Source organism: Ixodes scapularis, unplaced genomic scaffold, assembly GCF_016920785.2.
Source record: "Ixodes scapularis isolate PalLabHiFi unplaced genomic scaffold, ASM1692078v2 PGA_scaffold0__279_contigs__length_252992795, whole genome shotgun sequence".
Taxonomy (NCBI): Eukaryota; Metazoa; Arthropoda; class Arachnida; order Ixodida; family Ixodidae; genus Ixodes; species Ixodes scapularis.
In genome coordinates this window covers 36,199,778-36,220,443 of record NW_024609835.1, presented here as the reverse complement: position 1 = coordinate 36,220,443, position 20,666 = coordinate 36,199,778, and the positions used below count along the sequence as shown (strand labels likewise).

The window sequence follows — 20,666 nt, the reverse complement described above, 5'->3', positions numbered from 1 at the left end:
AGAGGACCAGATATGTTGAAGGTAAAAATGAGACGTTGCCTCCTCTTTTACTACCTTCTGTTGTGTTCTCTTCCTGCCCCAGTCTCAGGTTTACAATCATGTTCATGTTGAAGGTATTTTCCCCCCGTGCTCGACGTGCTGGCCTTGTTTGGAAGTGTGCCTGCAGTCGAGGACCCTGATATTTGGTGCGCCTCCCCACTGACTCTCCACTTCGAAACTCCTGGCGCCGTCCCTGTCGGGAAGACGTACACTCTAAGAAAAAATGGAGGAAAAAAGTAGCAACGGCGCGCCTTCCTCCCTTCTACCGACGCGCCCCCAAGCGGACACGAGAAAAGGGGAGGAACGAAATGTTTTTCTCCTTCTCCAGGCAGACGGGAGAAAGCTTTCGCCCTCCCGACTCATCGTCTTTCGGTTTCGTTTTTCGAGCAGGTCGCGCGCGTTGCTTAATAAATAGCTGTTGAGTTGATTGAGCTTCAGCGGCAGCGAAGGCCGCCTGTAATTCCATATTCTAGTTTAAACGTCCAGAACATTTCGGTTGCATTGACGTTTTTATCACTAATTTTATCAAACGAGCAAACGAAGCCGCTAGAAACAGCGAAGTTCGGAGCAGTGCCAGCAGCGCCACGTACACTGGGGGATGGCCGTCGCGCGGCACGGAACGACGGAATTACAGCCACTGCAGGTTGCAGCACTACAGACTACAGTAGCGAAAGCACGCGGAACTGTGTCGACGTTTTCGACGTTATGGAAACTGCAGGAACTGCGTCCAAGACAGGCAGGCTTTGCTGCCGGCTGCCTGGGTGCCTTCCCCCCTGAGTTCGGTTCTGTTTTCCGATGCCGAGTGCAACCGGCGTTTAACGTGGTTTTGTGTTTGTGCGTGTCAGCAACATAGCTGCAACATCGTGATGACAGTGTTGGGTTGTGAACAGAAGACTGGAATTATCGCCGATGTGACCATGTGTTCGCGTATCAGTGGTGTAACAAGAAGATGAGATCGTAAACTGTTGAGCATTAATGCCGCTGGTCGGGTTGTGATCGGAGGGGGCGGGGTGTCGCAGGTTGACATTCCGCTTTACATTAAAAAGTTTAATACCACTTGAGGGATTACGTGCAATCGATCAACGTGCGGATAGTCATGTTGGAACGCTGGTCTGAACAGTAGAAGCTCCTACCGTACAGTGGCCAATGTGACTGTCGGAATTGTCTCGTCCCTAGGGAGGCTCAAGTGAGGGTGGGCGCAACTGCTAGATCGGCGATCACGGGACATGGACGCCATTTAATTGCTGAATTTTGCTGGGAGTCTATGGGGCAAAGGGTCGTTTTCTTTCCTAACTCGGGTCATAAAAGCTCATTAAGGTGCTTGAATAATTTACACAAGGAATAAATAATTACTTTTCTATAGCCACCAGTTTTGTTGCGATAGGTTAAGTATTTTTTTAACGCGAAAAATGGTAAATTCCGCCATCTTGGACGTTGCTGCTTGTCTGGCAACTTTGCTTTCTCCGCTCGACGTTTGCAATTCTCGGAGCGAGAAGGAAGCGAGAGAGGCTGCGCCAAGGCGTTCGTTGCTTGCAATGGGAGGTGAGAGGAGGAAAGGCGCATGGAGCAACAGAGTTGCAACAGAGCGGGCGCCTGCTCTCGTGCAGGCAACACTGGCGCGTATCCTTTCTCGAATCCTCTCCCTCTGGCGCCGCCATTAAATTGCAAACGCTCTCCAGGTTTTGAGTTGCGCCCACCCCACTACAGCCTCCCTACTCGTCCCCGACAGCGATTGCGCTCAGGGGCAAGGACAAAACAGTACGAAAGCGTGACGTAAAGTGCGTATATTTACAGTATGGAATTTCGGCATTAAAAACAATAGTAGATAAAATCGAAAAAAAAGCTACCTTTGCTGTTTAATTATACTACGGTTGCTGGAGAAACTGCCCTCCGTGGCGCGCTGGGATGAGCGCTAGAAGTTTTCGGGCTCGCCACGGCGTAGTTCCGTACACTTAACACCTGCCGCAAGTCGCGGCTTTGACTGCATTCAAGTTGATCGAAAAGCAATTTCTCAGTCCGTGAAGCATCACTTCCAGCTGACTGAATATCCACTCTACAGAGATTAATTCAAACGGCAATTGCAGCTTCGCGCGAACAGCACAAATAGAAAAACAAATAGAAATACAAGCCACGACTTGCCGTGTGGGGAAACAAACTCATGACTTCGAACCGCATTGGAGCGGCTTGATTTATTGGCTTTCAAATAATTACGGCATGATTGAGCGTTTACTTTTTAATAAGAGATTCAACCCCTGAGCCATTCAAAATACTCTCAGAGGTATGACATTGCAGGGAAAAAATCAACATGCTGGGAATATTTTTTATTGCTTAGGGAGTCACCGAAAAGTTCCGCACGTTCAAAACGACCAGTATAAAAGACGGAAACGCAGAGTAGGGGTGTAGTGTTCGGGTTAGTGTGGTGTTCCGTTGAATTGATATTTGTGTGTGCAGTGCATGTGCTTAATGTATGTTCACCTGGTGCTTGTAATAAGTGTATGGGTGTCATGTGTGTATAGTAGAGGGTCCTCAAGCACAGTAGTGGCCTGAGAGAAGCAAATTATTTTTTGTAGAACATGAATTGGGCGGTACCTAGCGCCACCTAGCCAAGCTACTTGCAATTACTCTGCTTGACCCCGCCATCTGGTGGCTAGCGATTTAACCTTCTATCACGCTACGCGATAAACAGCGGCTTCGAGTTCGTTCTTTCGAGAGCGACTTCTGGTTTCGCGGAGTGAGTTTGCCCTTCTCCGTGATGTGCGGTTGACGAAGGAATTGTGACTCGAGGAACACCAAAGGTAAGACGCAAAGTGCGCGAAGTAACTACGTATCGGTTGTCTCCGTTTAACATCGCAGTGCTGTCGACGAGAAGACTGAGTAACTGCTTTGGAAACGCAGGTGTCTGTACCTGTGGGGGGAGTCTGGCTTCGGAAATAAACACAGTTTGCGGAAAGCTGGTGTTACGCTTTTATTTGCTGCTGCTCTCGTCCCGTACAAGAGACGTAGCGTCCTCGTTAAGCCTTATTGGGCTCGATTTTCTCGATTCGGGGCCGCCATATTGAGATGCAAGCGACGGTGGAACTTTGCTCCCCTGCTTCAGGGACGAAGGTTTCTCCCTTTCTAAAGGAACACAGGTTACAAGACCGTTCCTCCCGTAAGGGAGGACTATCCGTACCCTTTTTTCTAAGAGTGTACCGTGACCTTGACGGAGATAAACCCCACTTTGGAAGCGCCCAGCAGGCGCGTCCACCCACCGCTGATTTAATCTTTTGTCCCTCGCGTCGATTGCTTACGTTTTTTCTTCGAGCGCTGACGAAGAACCCCGGGGGGGGGGGGGGGGGGGGGGGGGGGGGGGTTGCCTGGCGAGGCGTTTGGGAGGGGGCGATCGCCCCCCCCCCCCCCCCCCCCCCTTGGATCCGCCACTGCATCAGTGCCCTCTCTGCGCTGACCTTGGACTGGTTGGAGAACACGTATTCAAAGTTCGCAACGCCACCACGCGCCACAGCCCTACGTAATTACACCGATTCCCCGCGACGTCTTCTTTCGCCAATTTCGGCGCCGCACAGGGGGGGACGGCTGGTCTATCACTATACTTCGTTTCACCTTCAGTCCGAGCGCAGCAGACGCTACGAGCCATCCCAGCCAATCCAGCGCCGGGAGAGTTTCACGTGACCTTGTGGTTGGGCGGAGCGACACCCGGAGCTCGAGATCGCGCGATACTCCCCCGGCGCTGGATTGGCTGGGACGGGGCGTAGCATCCATTGCGCTCGGACTGAAGGTGAAACTAAGTATACACGAACTCATCTCTGTTACGTCACGGCGCGGTGGTGGCGCGTCGGACGCACTTCCGGTCCGGGGCTGTGGGCGGAAGTGCCCATCTGAGACGTGTATTCCTGCGTTGTTTTGAAAGGAACCAGACAAAAACCTGCCTTCTTGTCAATATGCTGCGACTGGGGCTGTACCAAAAGGGTCGAGAAAGGTTTGAGGGTCAGTTTTCATGCGCTCGGTTCGTCCGAGAATGTGGATATGTGCCGTGAAAAGGAAAACCAGACGCCATCGGACCACGATTGCTTGGACGGGAAGCATTTTGGGTTGAATTCACAGATACTTCTGGATATCAGGTTTATTTGTTTTGTTCCAAAATGAACGCCGGAAAACCGTCAAGTTGTACGGACCACCTGCGGACTACGTTCAGTGCGTCTTGAAGTTCAAACGGTAGCCTGATCGTTCGAACTGTCGTCTGCTCTTTCAAACGTTTCTGCTTGTCGTCTGCTCTTTTAGAGGACACCGGCCCGCAGACCAAACGTGGGCCCGGTACTTGCGATAAGAAGTAAGTGCAGGCCTCAAAAGACTTAAGTTTGAAGGTTGGTAAGCAGGCTCGACGTAAACAGTATATGCAAGGAGATGTTGATCATTGTTACCAGTGGCCATCGCCGACTTGTTATGCCTGATTCACTTGGTTAGATTCTGCTTGCGATGTTCAGTATCGACGTCGACCATCTCAGCTACGGTTCACGCTTTTGCAGTCCGAGCGACGTCGCTACTGAAAATTGCGAGTGAAATCTCATCATGCGAATCAGGCCTTAGCGTACATTCTGCGGCGTCCACGCGGAATGAATCGCCGCAAGTCAGATTATTCACGCGAAGTTTTGCGGTGTAACGAGCCTCGTTAATTTCGCTGACGCCGCTCAAGTAGTCAGACACCGTTAAGAGGACGTAGAATCAACAATTCCAACGCGAAAAAGAGTGCGGGGACTCACACCGAGGCCGACAACATCGCATTTCAATGGTTTGTTTATGGGCAACGGCGAACTTCTTGCCCACACCCCCATCGCGCATGCGCGGCGCCGGTGGCGTCCGCGAGGGGCGCTCCGGGCGCTCCGGTTTGTTTGTAAACATGAGTTGGTGTATAGGGTGAGTGTCGAACCCCCCTCACGCCGTTACGCGGCGACAGTCTGCGGAACCATGGCTCCTTACAAAATTATGAACCCACCTTCGGCCACCCGTTCACTTACAGCCGCCACGCGGCGCCTCGCCTGCGGCCCAAATACGCCCTAGCCCTACCGCTGTACCCCATTGAACCCCGGTTACTAGGTGTCAAGTCACGCGGTCAGCGTGCGGGTGCGCGCTTTCGATGCCCTCGGAAGCTCCTGCCGCCGGCTTTGGAGACCTGTGTACGCACACAAGCTGCGGCTCCGTTATCTTCAGCCTGCCACACCGTTCTTGACGTGCACTCGTCTTACCATGCATCACCGCCTTACCATACATCATGCTAAGCGCACGGTGTCGACGACCCTTTAGGCGCAACATATTGCACAACAACGAAATGGCTCCGAGGTTTTCCGCGCATAGCGCGCGGGTCCCTCGTGCTCACGCAAGCTAACCTAATCTGCTTGCACCGGAGTGTAGAGGGATTTTGGGATTGTTCTTCCAGTTAAAAAGAGCCGAGAGGCTGCATTCACCATGCTTTCTTAGATACAACCGCTGCGCGAAATGCTCACGCATTTCGTCGAGAATCAGCGGAGTGGCAGCAGCGAGTTCGGCCCATTTTTTCTACGGAGCGTGTACACCACAACCACCATACATGCTCTTCAGTATATTGGAAATTTAACCTTAGTTTCAGCGCTTCATTTGTTTTTCATTATATATATATATATATATATATATATATATATATATATATATATATATATATATATATATTAGTTGTGATATCACTGATGCGCTACGAAGGGTCTGAGCCAGAATGTACAAGTTACTCAAAAAAGTAATTAAGTTAAGTTACCGACTATTGACCCCAAAAGAATTTGAGTAGAGTAGAAATTACTCACAAGGAAAGTAATTGAGTAAATTACTAACGGCCGTAAAAAAGTAGCAAATTACGTTTATGTTTCTTTTTTTTTTTTTTTTTTGTATGGTAACAAGAATGTACATAGATCTTGATCCGTTGGAGCAATTCTGCTAGTCAAATATAAACCGGCGTCTGTTTTCAAATAAATGCTTTAATAGCTGGCTCTGCCTCTGTCTTCGCAACTGTTTTTTTTTTTTTTTTTTTTTTTTTTTTTTTTTTAGTGATATACGACGGATGTATTATTTCTACTTTGAGGTTTCGCACTGCCTGAGCTTGATTTTGCAGCCAGTGTTCACTTCTTAACAGTGTTGCGTAAAATACAAATAACCACAAAAAATACAGTTTCTTTTTTTTTTAGGTTTAAGTGTAAGCAACGCATTGATGAACGCTCATTCTCCGCCTAATTGTAGCACTTCAGGCCCAAACCAGATGCCAGAGTTTCAAAACGAACCGATATATGTTATTCAAAAGTTATAAGTGATTTTCTGAAAATCTCAATGGAAAAATGGGGCTCATTTTCGTCCGTTTTCGGCTTCTGGCGCCAAACTACGCCGCCGTTTTCTCATTGAAATTTTCAGAAAATCACTTACAACTTTTGAATAAGATATCGGTTCGGGCTGAAACTTTGACATATTTTTCGGACCTCTAGCGCTACCTTTGGGCGGAGAATAAGCGTTCGGCGATGCGCAGTTTACTTCTGCGGTGAAAAAAACCATGAGAAGTTTCTTTTCGGGGACACCCTGTACATCAAGAAGTACCTGAAGTAAGGTACAAAGTAAATAAGATTTACGTAGTTCAAGCATAGTAGTAAGTATACCGGGTGCAATGTACTTGAAGTAAAGTACTATAAACACAATCTAGTTTCAAAGTAAAGCACACGGTACTTTTAACACAATCTTTCATGATGCGCTTTCATCCCCAATACAGCAATTTTTTTTGGTGTTTTTTTGTTTTTTTTTTAACTGGTATGCATTGTTTTAGGGGTGATTGGAGGTGCATCACTTTTTTTTTCGGAAATGGCGGCGAATATTGGATAAAGTGAAGTCGCCACGGAGTAGTTGCTTTACTCTCGCTGACGAACTATTTAACACAATCAACTTATAAGGCACTTATTTATTTCGGTCTTATAGCCATCATTACTTCACTCAGAGATATGACCAGATGACATCTGGAAAGACGATAGCGCGTTTTCACATCACGATAGGCCATCTTTTTTGTTTTCAAATTTGGGGCATGTACTTTGAAGTGGAGAGTTGTCATTCCTCGTGAAGTAGCAGAATAAAAAAAGAATACTTTGGTAAAGTACAAGTACATGCTTAGAGAATGTGTTTCAAGTAAATTACAAGGGTTCTAACCTTTCTTAAAGTAGTACTTTAAGCACCATGTGCTTAACGTGCTTCCCAACACTGCTTGTTTATTCTTATATTTTTATTTAAAAACGTTGGGGGAATTCCTAGGGTTTTTCGAACGCTCTTCGAATCCTGGAAGAAATCCATATTCTGTTGTTGTTGTTTTTTTGTTTTGTTTTTTTGAAGAAAGGCAACTCTAAGAGCTCACATTTGCGTTGTTATTTAGCACGTGATTCTTCAAGTACGGCACAAACTACGGGACCACCAGATGAGCTTCAGAGCGGGTGCCGCATTTTGTTGCCTCTTATGAGTGAGGATGGTGTGTGTACACCTCCTGCAGTGGGCGAGAGTTCCTACATTGAAAACCCTCGAACCCAATTTTTTTTTTTTAGATGGTGTTTGTACTTTTTACGTACCCTGTCAAACCCAGGGCACTTCGAAGTTGGGTTTGGGGACGAAATGCAATAAACCCTTTCCAGAATTTTGGAGAGGGTTTATTCTGACCCAAGTCTGGCCACTTGGGTCACTATACATCATCTGAAAAATGGTATATGTGGTATACTAATAGCGGCCTTCTGTTTACTGATAAAGGAAGAAGCTGAAGGTGCTCCTCAGCAGTTGATTCGAGGCCTATATATTCAAAACTTTAGCGCGACGTGAAGCAGGAATTGGATTCAAGACCTGCGTAAGCGTTAATCTCTAACTCGGGCCCAGTAAATCTGTTAGTGCACACATTCGCCTTCAAATAGGGTGACCACCTTCCTCCTAGCGAAACGCGGGACACACGGGGCAGGGGGGGGGCGGGGGGGGGAAGGGAGGGGAGGGGGCTGTAAAGGGAATTTATTTACGCGCACACCACAAATATAGGCCCTGTTAACACATTCTAATATCTTGTGCTGTTTAAACACCTGCTAAGTGTATTCCGGCAATTAATCTCGAATAATTTTCACTCCCAGTTATATATTTTTGTGCCAAATGTGTTATTACATGTTTCAATGTAGAAAACATAAAAATCGATTGCAGCAGAACTCAATGCAACGAATGAAAAAAAACAAAGTATATTTTTTTTCAGGTTATTGTGTCCTGTCAACGCTTACATTTATCAACATGATCCTACACACATTTTAACATTGTTTTTTTTTTTCGACCGTTGTGAGTTGCAAGCTTGTTGCCTTGTGTGGCTGTCTTCACTAAAAAAAAATCCACAGCAACCCTAGCTTTTACATTGACACAGGGATTTGATTTTAATGACACAGTGATTCGAATATAATTACAATATTTCATATTTAAACTTTTTGCGAGCAGTTTTTTTTTTTACAATATTTTGCCACCAAGTGGAGAGGCACAAAGGAGCATGCACATCGATTCTCCTGCAAGAACGACGGTCGCTTCCCGCAATGCTTGCATAGAAAATGGCATACTATTGTGATTCACCCGACTACCAGCGACCTCCGCGCTTCCCCGCGTTCCGTTGTTCGACAGCACCATGAGTTGCAGAGTGAATTTTACAACAGTATGAAATGCGGGACATTTTTAAGATTTTGAAGTTTCTTGCGGGACGCGGGACACGAGCCCTCAATACGGGACAGTCCCGCGAATCGCGGGACGGGTGGTCACCCTAGCTTCAAAGCCCCCTGATGTATAGAACTTTATCAAGGCGTTTAAGCGGGTTGGCGCTTCGTTCTGACTGGTTGCATCTTTTTCACCATCGACATTGAAAGAGATCGACAAAGAACTATACAGCGAAGCGCACATTCTCGTTGACCGTTGACTTGCTAAAGTTACAGTGCGTCATAAAATACTGCAGACCGCAGGTTTATTGCCGCCATTGGTACGGTAAAAGTTAAACTGCCATTTTAGTCACCAGATGGCACCGAATTCCGGGAAAAATTATTGAAATTTGAAATATAAAAAAAAAAATTAATTTGAAAAAAAAAAAAGCTTTAACCAGAAATTGCTTTTCCTGTTGAACTAACAAATACGCGATTGATATTTTACAGTTATCGGGATCAACGTGGCTGTTCTGATGGGTCTCGTGGGCATCATATTATTGGCAACAGGGGGCAGCAGAAGCCTGGTAACAGAGGATGCACACACGACCAAGCACGCAAACGTCGTTCGCACGTCCGCTGGTCTCGTCGAAGGCGTTCAGCTAACGGCCCACGGCAGAACGCTGCACGCCTTCTATGGGATTCCGTTCGCTGAACCTCCGACGGGCAATAGCAGGTTCCGTCTGCCGACGCCCAAGACCCCGTTCACGACCGTCTTCAACGCCAAGAAACTGAGAGCCGAATGTCCCCAGCTGGCGTACACTTTCAATAAGGAACGCATCAACGTGTCTGGTTGGAGCGAGGACTGCCTCCACCTGAACCTGTGGACTCCCAACCTGCTCTTCGGAAATGAAAGTCTCAAGGCAGTTGTGGTCTACCTCCACGGTGGCGGATTTCAGAACGGGGGTAACAACCTACAGGTCTATGACGGACGTCACTTTGCGGCCCTGGGCGACGTGGTTGTGGTGGTGCCCAACTACAGACTAGGCATCTTCGGTTTCCTGTACGCGGACTCTGCACAGGCACCAGGGAACCAGGGACTCTGGGACCAACGCCTGGCCCTGCTCTGGGTGCGAGACAACGTGCAAGTATTCGGAGGGGACCCCGCCCGAGTGACGCTGATGGGGCAAAGCTCGGGCTCTGTCTCGGTCGGGTACCATGTGCTGTCACCACTCACGCGTCACCTGTTCCTTCGGGCTATCATGCAGAGCGGCAGTCCTTTCTACAAGATCGAAGAGAATAAGATAACGGGTCCCGGGAAGGCTAAGAAGCTGGCGAGTCGGCTGTGCGGTACTCCCTTGACATGGTCAACGAACGCCGCGGTCAAGTGTCTACGCGAACAGAGCGCTCAGAAGCTGCTGCGGGGGGTTGCACAACTACTGGGCATCAAGTCCGCATCCTTCGTTCCCACATTTGGTGACAATCTAGTACCGCGGAATCCGCTCGCCATGATGTTCAACGCCACTATTAAACCCGTCGAACTCCTGATCGGCATCAATGAGAACGAGGGGTCCTACTTCCTCCTAGAACTATACCGGGCAATGGGGATCAACGACCCGTTTCGGATGAGCTCCAGCCAGCACCTGGCGATCATGAAGCAGCTGATGGAGTACGCCCTGTGGACAACGCCTGAAGACCTGATGAAGAGCTTACTCCTCAACGTCAGGGAGGGAACCTCGATCCCGGACGTGGTTCGGTACGTCGCCGAGGGCATCGGAGACGTCGTTGTGCGGTGTCCCACTCTCTATTTCTCCGAAGCCCTGGCGAACTCCACGTCACGCATCTACTGTTACGAGTTCGACTACCGTCCAGAGAAAGGCAGCTTCCGGTGTCCGTGGATGGGCGTGACGCACTTCGACGAGTTCCCGTTCGTCTGGGGTTACGTCTTCGATAGGGCAGATCTGGCCTCGTTCAAGGACATGGAGTACAGCGAACGAATGATCCGTCTTTGGAGCTCCTTTGTAAAGAATGGGTAAGAACCGGCACAAGCATTGACAACATACCCCAGATGGTGATGTTTTGAGGCTCGGATTTCTTAGCGTAGCATTTTTTCAATTTGTAAGGTTCCAGACAAACTCAAAAGTGCAACGTTGTACTCGTGATCGCAACGTAGCGGTACACAAGTTAAAATCAATCGGCGATGATATAAATGTCATCCTCGAACGCTGCCGGTGGACGACAGCCATCTTGGGTGGTCCACTTTGTATAGACCGTTCTATTAGGGTCATAGCAGAGAGGGTAATGGAGAGAAAAAAATGCCCTCCCCCTCTCACCCGCTCTCGCCTGCTCCGATAAGTGGGCTGTACCTATAGCATCCGGCTGGCGTACAAATTCTGTTTAAAATCGCGTCATTTTGGAAATTTCAAGCGCAGATGCGCAGATTTTGGTATGCCAGATCTCGTGTAATACTATGCCAGATAAAAAGACTAACCGGGTCTAATTGCGCTGTTACCTGCGTGCAAATAAAAAAAAAATGGAAAACTGTGTCAGATTCACCGGTCTCTCCGGCGAAAAGTAAACGCGATTGCTGTACGTTTTTTACTATACAGAGTTTGTGCTGGTGTAGGTCTTTAGCGATCATGAGTGGAAGTATGAAATAATAAATGGAAACGTGCTCTCGTGCCGCAATAAACGCAGTAGTTGCGGGTAGTACTGCCGGCTGACTTAACTGCTATTTAAGTAACGGAAAAAAGATATGCTAGTTTATCATTTACCGAAATAGAACAACAGAGCTATTAGCGGCGAGATGTTTCGGTGGCGCCCTCGTTCGGTTACCTTTCGTGACGTCATTACCTTGTGAGTAACAAGTTCGATGGTGTTCGTAATGGGCATTGTGGAAGCCTGAAATCATCGTGCTCTCAAAGCAACTCTGCCAACATCGTCAAAATTTAAGTTCTTACATTCCTCTTATCTCCGTCGATGAGACATCCTTTGCTGACGTCATAGTCAGCATTCGGCCAATTGTGGTGGGCCGACCACAGCGACGCTTTCGATCGCTCACGTCGCCAATAGGCTGATTTTGGAGTAGCCATAACTATTCTAAGAACGCGAACCACTTCACAACGGCACCCACGAGCGAGAGTTCGATGTTTCGTACAGCCCGCCGATACAGCCCAAAGATGGAGAATGGCAACCTCCCTCCCGGTTTGTCGTCTGCTAGCGGAGTCGGGCGCGTGCCCTCGCTCTCGTTTTACCCCGCCGAACCCGCTGAATTTCCCGGATGTATGGAGAGGGCGCTGCTGTCGAACAAAATGGTGCCGCCCAGAGAGCGCTAAATGGAATGGTCTATATGCATGCTTAGACGGGAGAGTGATTACAACTGCTTAATTTGGGTCACGTAGTCTGTGGACCGCTTTTGCTACGCAAGGCGCGACAAGCTGGCGAAAGCGTCGTGCCTCTCAAAGCTCCAAGAAAGTATTTGCACCAAGCGTCCCCGCCCTCCGCTTCTGTCCGCTATCCCCCTTTCCAGGCGACAACGCACGCGTGTAAGCACTATGCGCAGGAGGTGTCCGCGCCATTAAATTGCAAACGCTCCCCGTGATTTAAGTTTCTCCCTCTCTCAAGTTTAAATTTCCACGACTGTAAACGCCGTTAAATTATGATATTGGTGTAATCAGTTTAGTCTTAAATAAAATATGTGCAATAATGTGTGCGCACAAGTTCAAAAATATATAAAAAATAATGTGCAAATCTTCCGTCAACGTGTTACCTGTTTCGTCTGCTTTCAATTACTTCTAACAGCCTTTTGATAGCGGGAGCAGTTCAAACTATCAAGAGCCCTTGCAATTTAATGGCTCATGTGCGCGTTGTCGCGAGGCGAAGAGAACAGCGCGTGGAGCCAACCCCCCCCCCCCCCCCCCCCCCCCTCAATTCTGCATGTGTAAAACTCTAGGGCGGGGGAAAGGCCGGGGAGGAGGGGCAGAGAGAGGCCTGTCTTAAAGGGACACTGACAGGGTATTTATGCTCGCCGAGGTATTTAGTTGTGCGTGACATATGAGAGCCCAACTACCCAGAACACAATTTGCGGCTCGAAATTCGGTTTCTTTCCGCCCGAAAACCGCCGATCAAGAACTGGCCGGTTCGAGTCTCGCTCACTCTCTTCTCCGTGGTCACGGGCCGTTTTCTAAGGTTCAGACACAACCACCAAATTTATTCAAAGTCGTTGGTCATTGAAGCCACACACTCAATAATAAAAATAAAAATAAACAATTATGAAACCCTTTTTTTTTTTTTTTGTGGCTTCTAAAAAGTTTTAATTACGTTGGCTGAAAAAAAAAAATGTTGCACAGAGAACCGAAAGCATCCTGTGCGTTCACTGCGCGTCGTTTCGCGTATCGCGGGACTCGGCGGGGACGGCGATGGCAGCGGACGACGGGTGTGGGACCTCTACTTCAGAACTGTCGTTCGCGGTACCGACGAATTCTGTCTGACTTTGAAAGAGAAATTTGGGACCGATCAAAAGAATTGGTATTCATCCCGTACGACACGCCCCACCACCAAGCCGATTTGCTCGAAGACGTCGCCGAGCCGTCACCCCCTTCTCGTGGCTGAAGACATCGCTCGCGCAAACGTGAAGCACGAAGTGCGTATACGTCGAGTTGAATATGCACGCGTATGATTTCTTTACGAGGTGCGAATGTGGCCAATGCGTGGTGCTTCCCGACTTCGGTCCGGGAGTGCTTTTGCTGAAGGAAAATCGGCATCAAACTTTCCAACTTACAGATGACCCTCTGCATTATTACTAACGAAAGTGTTTCCCCAGTAGCGCCGTGGAAAGACGTCCGCTTCACATGCGGCGGAGCCGGGTGAGATCCCTAATGTGGGCGTACCTTTTTTTTTTTTTTTTCTGAAACATTTTGCGATATTTAACGTTTTTTTTTGTTTTTGTTTTTTTACAATTATCAATAATAATATAAAAAAAATCTTGTGGACGAAACGCCGCTGAACTAAATGGCATGGGATTTCCTTTTTTGACACCTGCGAACTCAGTGTAATCACTTTTTACAAAATGCAAGGGGCATGTAAATCGGGTAGCGTCCGCTTTCCGAAGTGCCCGTAAAATGTTCAACAGGGGAATTACAGCCAGCCATTGGTGCCGACCCCGTCGATCTTTCGGAAACTGGTGCACACTCTGCCGCACAATTCCACAGTTTTTGAACGCAGGACATGTGAGCCTGCTCTTCACGCAACCTCTTGGGAATATTCTTTCCGGAGCCGATCGCAGAAATTCACCACGGGCACTCACGACTCATCTCCAACTCCTCAATGAACAAAACAACTCACCTCGAAGTACAAAACAGCGAGCGGAACAAACATAACTGCATAGAAACCACACTGCAAAGAGTTCCCGTCACACAAAAAATCTGTTGCGCACAGGGAAAAAAAAAAAAAAAATCGAAGAAGATAAAAAAAAAAAAAAAAAAACCGCGCGTGGTCGGGTGTAGTTACGTGACTTCCGCCGCTCACACTCTCCTCTCCACTGCTCCAAACTCCGTTTTTTTTTTTTTTTCGTTTTTTTTTTTTTAATAAATACATACGTGACTCTGCTGCAAAATATTAATTGGGTAGTCTTCCTACAACCATAATAAATCGGCTGACAAAAATGCAAAAAAACAAAAATTGGAGGGTGTCAGTGTCTCTTTAAACATCTGATACGCTGAACTCCTTCTCTGAAAGCACCTGCAACCGCCCCTGAGCAGAAGGCTGTGGTGCTCCATGTTTCTACGTCATGTACAAGGGGCGAGCGCGTGGAGCAGATTGTGCACGAGCGCTGCGTCGCCGTTCGGTTGAGACCCGTGTTCAGTCGGGGAAAACACGAGGACAGTCCTGTCGTGTGTAATGTGTCCAGCGCTCGGATCTTTACTTGACGTAGAAAATACAGCAGAGGACCTTGTGAGGCGGCCCATAAACCCCGTGACCCCCGATCGAGCAGTGGAATTATACTACTCTCAAATATATGCATAGTTATTCGTTCGAATGGCCCCACCTGTCGGTGTGAACATGCAGTTTTCGGTCACCGTAGTAACCTTTCCAGACGATCGGCTCAACTCGGTTGTCTGCGTCAGCGTACAACATTCTAATCTTCGAGGATTCCCACTTTTCTCCAGAATGAAGCTATGCAGTTCGTCTGTTTCTTTTTCGGAGGTTGTGATGACGTCAGAACGCCGAGCCCTCATTGGCTCGATTCGAAGGATAGTGGGTGGGCCTCAAGGCAGCTTGCTTTCAGGTCTACCCACAATATAGACCAACACGCGGCCCTGACGTCACGCAGCCACGGTGGCACTATCAACGGCACTGCGCATGTGCAGACGCTTCACTTCACGCGAATTCAGTTTCTGCGCATGCGCAGTGCCCACACCTGGTGTGGGCAAACGCGGGCTTGTTTGTAAACAGCGTGTCGGTCTATATGCTTCAATCAGAACCAATCAGAGCTTGGCGTTCTGACGTCACCACAACCCCCGCAAAAAAAGCAGACGAACTTTCGCTACGCATTCCCTGAAGATTTTCAAAGTAGAACCGGCCACTAAGATGTTGAAAATAATAATGAGTGTTGAGGCGAGCTGACGATAATTATTCATAAAGTAACACCTGAGACGGTGGTACGTAAGTTATTAGAACTCTCTCATACTGCTAGAAGCTTCTTAATTTTTCCTTCGATTAAATGTTTACCTCTTTTCACGCAAGCGTGGACTGCACCTGCGATTTAAGGCCTGTTCACACATGGAGCGGAGCGTTGCAAGCATTGCGCTAACCTGGCGCTAAGCGCGTGCTGACGGAAGCGTCCATCAGCTTTTTATCGCACCCTCAAAACTGTTCTTTATGGCAGTCGATAAGTAGCTGACGACACGTGAGCAGCGCTACATCAGCACTTCGCTGCATGTGAGAACCGGCCTTTACAGGCGGTTCTAGCAAAATCATCAGCGAGGATCAAGCGCTCCGAAGCACCAGAACGAATCACGTGCACCTGCTGACCCCGAATGCCATAAATAGCTATTTTAATCTATAGAAAATAAATATAATGCAGAAAAGAGAGAAGCCTGGGTGTTCAAGATCTTTACTCTAAGTAGCTAAAACAAAAATCATAAAAAAAAATTCAAAAAAATTTAGGCGAGCTGGTTAGGAAACAGCATAATCTAAACTTCGCGAGTAAGCAAGGACAATAAAATAACGTACTGTTCGTTATTTAAATTTCCTTGCCTCGGGGTTTACATCACGAGATTAACACAAGGGCAATGCACCACAAAAGGGAAGAAACATGCATATGCCCCAGAGAGCTCTCCCTTTTCACACACACACAAAAGGGTAAACCCCCTTTTTTTTTTTCAATATGAACGCCGCATAGTTGCCTGGCTTGAAACTTGAGCCAGGCATGGCGAACGGTGAGGACTGCAGGGAAGTGCTATTGCTGCCCCGCCTCCAGTGCGAGCTTCCTGTTTTCGACAACGCTTCAGTGTCTGGTACACCTCCTGCGTGCAGCCAAAGCACGGCGGAAGGCATAGTGCGTAAGATATCGTCAGAGAAAGATTAAAGAATGTTTTTATTATCATATTACAATATTCACAGAGAAGAGAGGTAGAGCTCGTGAAGGGGTAGGTTTCGTTCGGGTACTTCGTCGCCCTTGGCTTCCGCGTGTATCGGTATTATAGTATATCCTTCTTCGTCTTCATTTGATGGGAGAGCACACTCTTTAGAAAAGATATGTAACATAGACCACGTGTTGGAGGCCGGGCGTTCAAAAGACACGTCCTGCCGTTCTCACTTTGTCAGTGGTGTCGACGAGCAACTCGAACTTGTGCATTTGTGTTACGAAATATTGTTTCTCCACTGCAAAGGCTGCGCACAAGTCTTGAGGCTGGACTCTTCGATGCTTTGACCGTTGACAGAGATATTGAGACCACGGATGGACTGGAGGCGCGCGCTCTCTTTCTCTTCTTACGGCCTTTGCAATTGGGGCAATCGCCACCTCCCGCCGCACTTCGCGGGGGGCGCTGTCACCTCACCCCTGGGCTACCCTTCGCCGTTTGCACAGAGCGCGTCTGACGCGCTCTGTGCACAGAGCGCTGAGATACACAGAGTGTATCTCAGCGCTGTCGCAACTTGCGGCCGAGATTTTTATAGCCTTTGACACCTGACCCTTAAGGCCTGTTCCCACTCTTGCGACCGAGTGCGACCGAGTACGACTGAGAGAGACGAGTTCTCTTAAAACTTGCTAAATGCTTTTAAAATGAGAGAACAAACTGGCATTGTGGCGCCATCTATGCGGTGACCCTGGAACTGCATTTCACAAGAGCGAAGGTTTGGCGGGATTTCCGAGGTCAAATGTGCGTAATACCCATAGAAAGGCTCGTTTATAACATTGACAAAAGTTTTTCGAGCCAAAAAAGAAAGGATAATGCGCGAGAAATAAAAAAAAAAAATATGCCGGACCGCCGAGTTTACACTGCTTCCCAATAGATGGCACCAGTGTGTTTTCTGGTTTAAGAAGTTGTAAGGAACCTAGGTTTAAGAGGTCGCAAGAGTGTGAACGGGCCTTTACGTTTAGACCCTCAGCCACTATCTAAAGCGCTTCTGATGAGCCTAAAACGGTGAATATTTGACGCACATCTCCGAGAGATTCGGGAGTATAAAAAGTAGTAAGTAGAGACAGCGAATGCAATTACGGAAAAACTATACTCGTCTTTACCTCCAGGACTTCTGTTGCAACTCAAGAACATGAGGAGACGGACCCCTTCTACGGAGAGGAACTTTAAATGATAAATAATTCGTACACTCTCGTGAAATGTAAGCAGGCCCAATCTATCTAATGCCGTGGTCTGCATTATCATTTCATATAGGCCGCCTATGACGTCGGTCAGCTGCTCTAGACGAGGGTGTAGTAGTCTGCACAAGTTTCGCACAGTGCATATTACAGCCTAAAGTGCTTCCTCAAGGGCTTGTGCACATATCCAGCTGAGTTTTCGCTTTCCGTCCGTGACCGTCTTTGCATGGTTAATCAGAAGCATTCTGGGGAACTTGTTGCAAATTGAACCAGCCAAGCGCTTTGAGTGACTGTTGTCAATGCCCTCTGGGCAGCTTAGGATTGGCGCGTATTCAAGATAGGGTGCAGTGAGTTGCACCCTATCTAGTTGCAGAACTTCGTGCACATTTGTACGCGGAAGGTGCTTAACAGCCTTTAAAAAAAGCAACAGTGTTGTCCAGAAGTGCGAGGAACCTAGGATTTGGATAATGAAGCCCGCTTTTATCCTGGCCTTGCAATAAGACGAACAGAGGATCACCTCTGTTACTTGTAGTCAACAGCATAACACAGTGAGTTTCACCACATAGCCACCGACGTATACCAGACCAAAGTTGCCAAAACAACAAGCTACGAAGTTCGAACACCAGCGCAAAGCAGCTCGAAGGGACCCTCTAAGTGGGGTGAAGTGGGGTTAGAGTGCCTTCATACACACGCGCGCTTTTGCTTGAGTGGTGACATCTCAGCCATTTTTCCGCCCAATGGTTCTTAATGCATTTTGAAGTGCGCGCAATCCGGTGTCACACAGCTCGAGCGCGTAGCTTTGGCTAATGCATAGACGCCATTTTACCGCCCAAGCCACGCATTGAGTGCGCGAGAGCGTCACGTGCTGGCACATTCAGGGCAACAATGGATGTCTTCACCCTGAGACAGACAGACATGTAGGCACCCTAATGGCGGATTCGCGTGGTCATTTCCCGGCAAAATATTTTGCCATATCTCCGCCAAGGGCGTTCGCGTGGTCAAAGGCTGGCGAGTGCGCGCCGTTCGGGTGGCAGTTCTCAGGCGTGTGCTGGCAATTTACCGGCACAATTTTTGCCCGAGCTCCAAGAGGTCGGGCAGCTTGTCTGCCAGACTGTATCCGGTATCGTCATATCCGAATCGGGAAAGGGAACCAAACGAAACAATGGTCGCCGAGAGCGTGTTCTAGTAGAAAACGAAGCCATTGGGACAGACTCTGTGGTCCGAGAAAGACAGCAAAAACAACGGAGATAAAGATAAAATATTTTAAAGGAAGCTTCCGCAAGATCAGTTTCCTATGGGACACAGCGTGTTATTACACCGCTGTAAAAAATGTATTGATAGTGCTGCAGCTCGACACTTGAACGCGCATTACTATTTTAGAGGGCTGGGTCAAATCAAAATGCTGAGGATTCCAGCAAAAAGGTAATAACAAGAAAATGGAATATAAAATGGCGACGCTGGTGAGCCTTCTAGGATCCTTGTAAGATGGCAACAGTTCCTCGAGAATCTAAACAAAATATATTACAATTTGTTTACCCACATCTCAAAGTCCGAATATATGTTGCTGATGCCTAGAGCGTGCCTATTGTATCATAAAATAATCGTGGAAGAAGTTAACAAAGTTCACGAGCGACCCAGGCAGACGAAAACGCCAGTTGCAGGCGCTTTGTGTTCGGGTGGAGAGGGTCACGTGGTGCGCCGCTGGCGCGGTTTTCGTTGCCTGTGCCGCCGGCGTGAGCTCGCCGGCGATTGACCACCCGAATTCGCCATAAGTGGGGTGAGGTGGTTGCGCCCCTGGCGGCAAGCAAGTGAGCTACATACGGAGAAAAAATGCCATTGACTCCCAGCCGATTGCAAAGGCCGTAAGAAGAGAAAGAGAGCGCGCGCTTCCAGTCTGGCCGTGCTGAGACAGGCTAAAGTCACGGGTCAATCGATAAAAGATATGGCCCACTGCACAACGGTGGAACAAACAGATTCCGCGGAACGTGAAGTCGGGTAGCTTCTACTTGTATTCCCGTTGCACGAGAGATCGTGCAGCCGAGGCGAAACGGAAGTTAGAACGTAAGGAGTGAGGGCACACTTTCGAAGGTGGTCTCTAACATGTGATAATTCTTTTTATGCCCTCTTGCAGAGCCATTTCAACCGGCGAAGAGACGCCTTGGCCCCATAATCATAAGGAGATGAAGCGTTGCATGGCGTTCAGAGATAGAACGCAGTTGTTCTCTATGACAGTTAGACGGACGTGCTCCGTTTTGAAGCAGTATCTTAAACCGCAATGATGAAAGCGTAAAAAGAAAGAAAAAAGAAGAAAAGGCCGCAGAGTGTCGCTGTCTGCTGTCGTGGGATTTATAATTACTTTGAACAAATAAAAAAAAAAATAAAGATGCACACTTGAATAAAAAAAAAAAAACGATTCAGTTCTTGTTTGGTCATACATCAGGCGCGCAAACTTTTTTTGCGTTCTTGAGACGCTTGAAAATCGCTCGTACTGGCCTCCAGAAAGCGCGCAGCAGTATACTGCCCTGTACTAGAACACGGGGTAGTGTTGGTACCGGAGCGGCTCGCGTAAGGCGTGTGGTGTAGATCGCGATAGGTGTCAACACCGGCGCATCGGCAGTCAGTATGCATGATGGTTGTGCGCGTGCACCGCCTACACGCGCGCGTGCGGTGGCACGTGCGGATTGCAGCGACTTTCTGCTGCCCTGTCGACTGCAGCGCCGCGATTGTTGTCTACACGCGCAGCATCACAAGTTCCCATCGTCGAGTCGCGCCGATCCAGACATTCACTGGCGGCCATAGCTGTGTGCACGACTGCTGAGCGTGTGCTGCATGATGGCGAGCTTCCACAGTTCCTTTGTAACGTGCATTCCGCACCCTCAAGATTGTCGGTCTTAGCAGCCTATTAATGTGGGCTCGTTCAGAGCATGCGCTCTAGACATCACCCACAAATATGGCGCCCAGTGAATACTCCTTATAGGGAGCATTCACTGGCGGCCATAGCTGTGTGCGCGACTGCTGAGCGCGTGCTGACGCCGAGCTTCCACAGTTCTTTTCCAACGTGCATTCCGCACCATCAAGATTGCCGGTTTTAGCTGCCTATTAATGAAAGCTCGCTCTGAGCA

At 48.2% G+C, this 20,666-nt stretch overlaps 1 protein-coding gene across 1 annotated transcript; it reads left to right on the top strand.

Annotated features, from left to right (window-relative positions):
* Positions 1-9,246: 9,246 nt before the first annotated feature.
* Positions 9,247-19,867, top strand: LOC120838378 (cholinesterase 1-like). The gene is made up of 2 exons (XM_040208265.3): positions 9,247-10,758; positions 19,676-19,867. The coding sequence occupies exons 1-2, from the start codon at positions 9,263-9,265 to the stop codon at positions 19,821-19,823; spliced, it is 1,644 nt and encodes a 547-aa protein (XP_040064199.2). The 5' UTR covers positions 9,247-9,262; the 3' UTR covers positions 19,824-19,867.
* Positions 19,868-20,666: the final 799 nt, after the last annotated feature.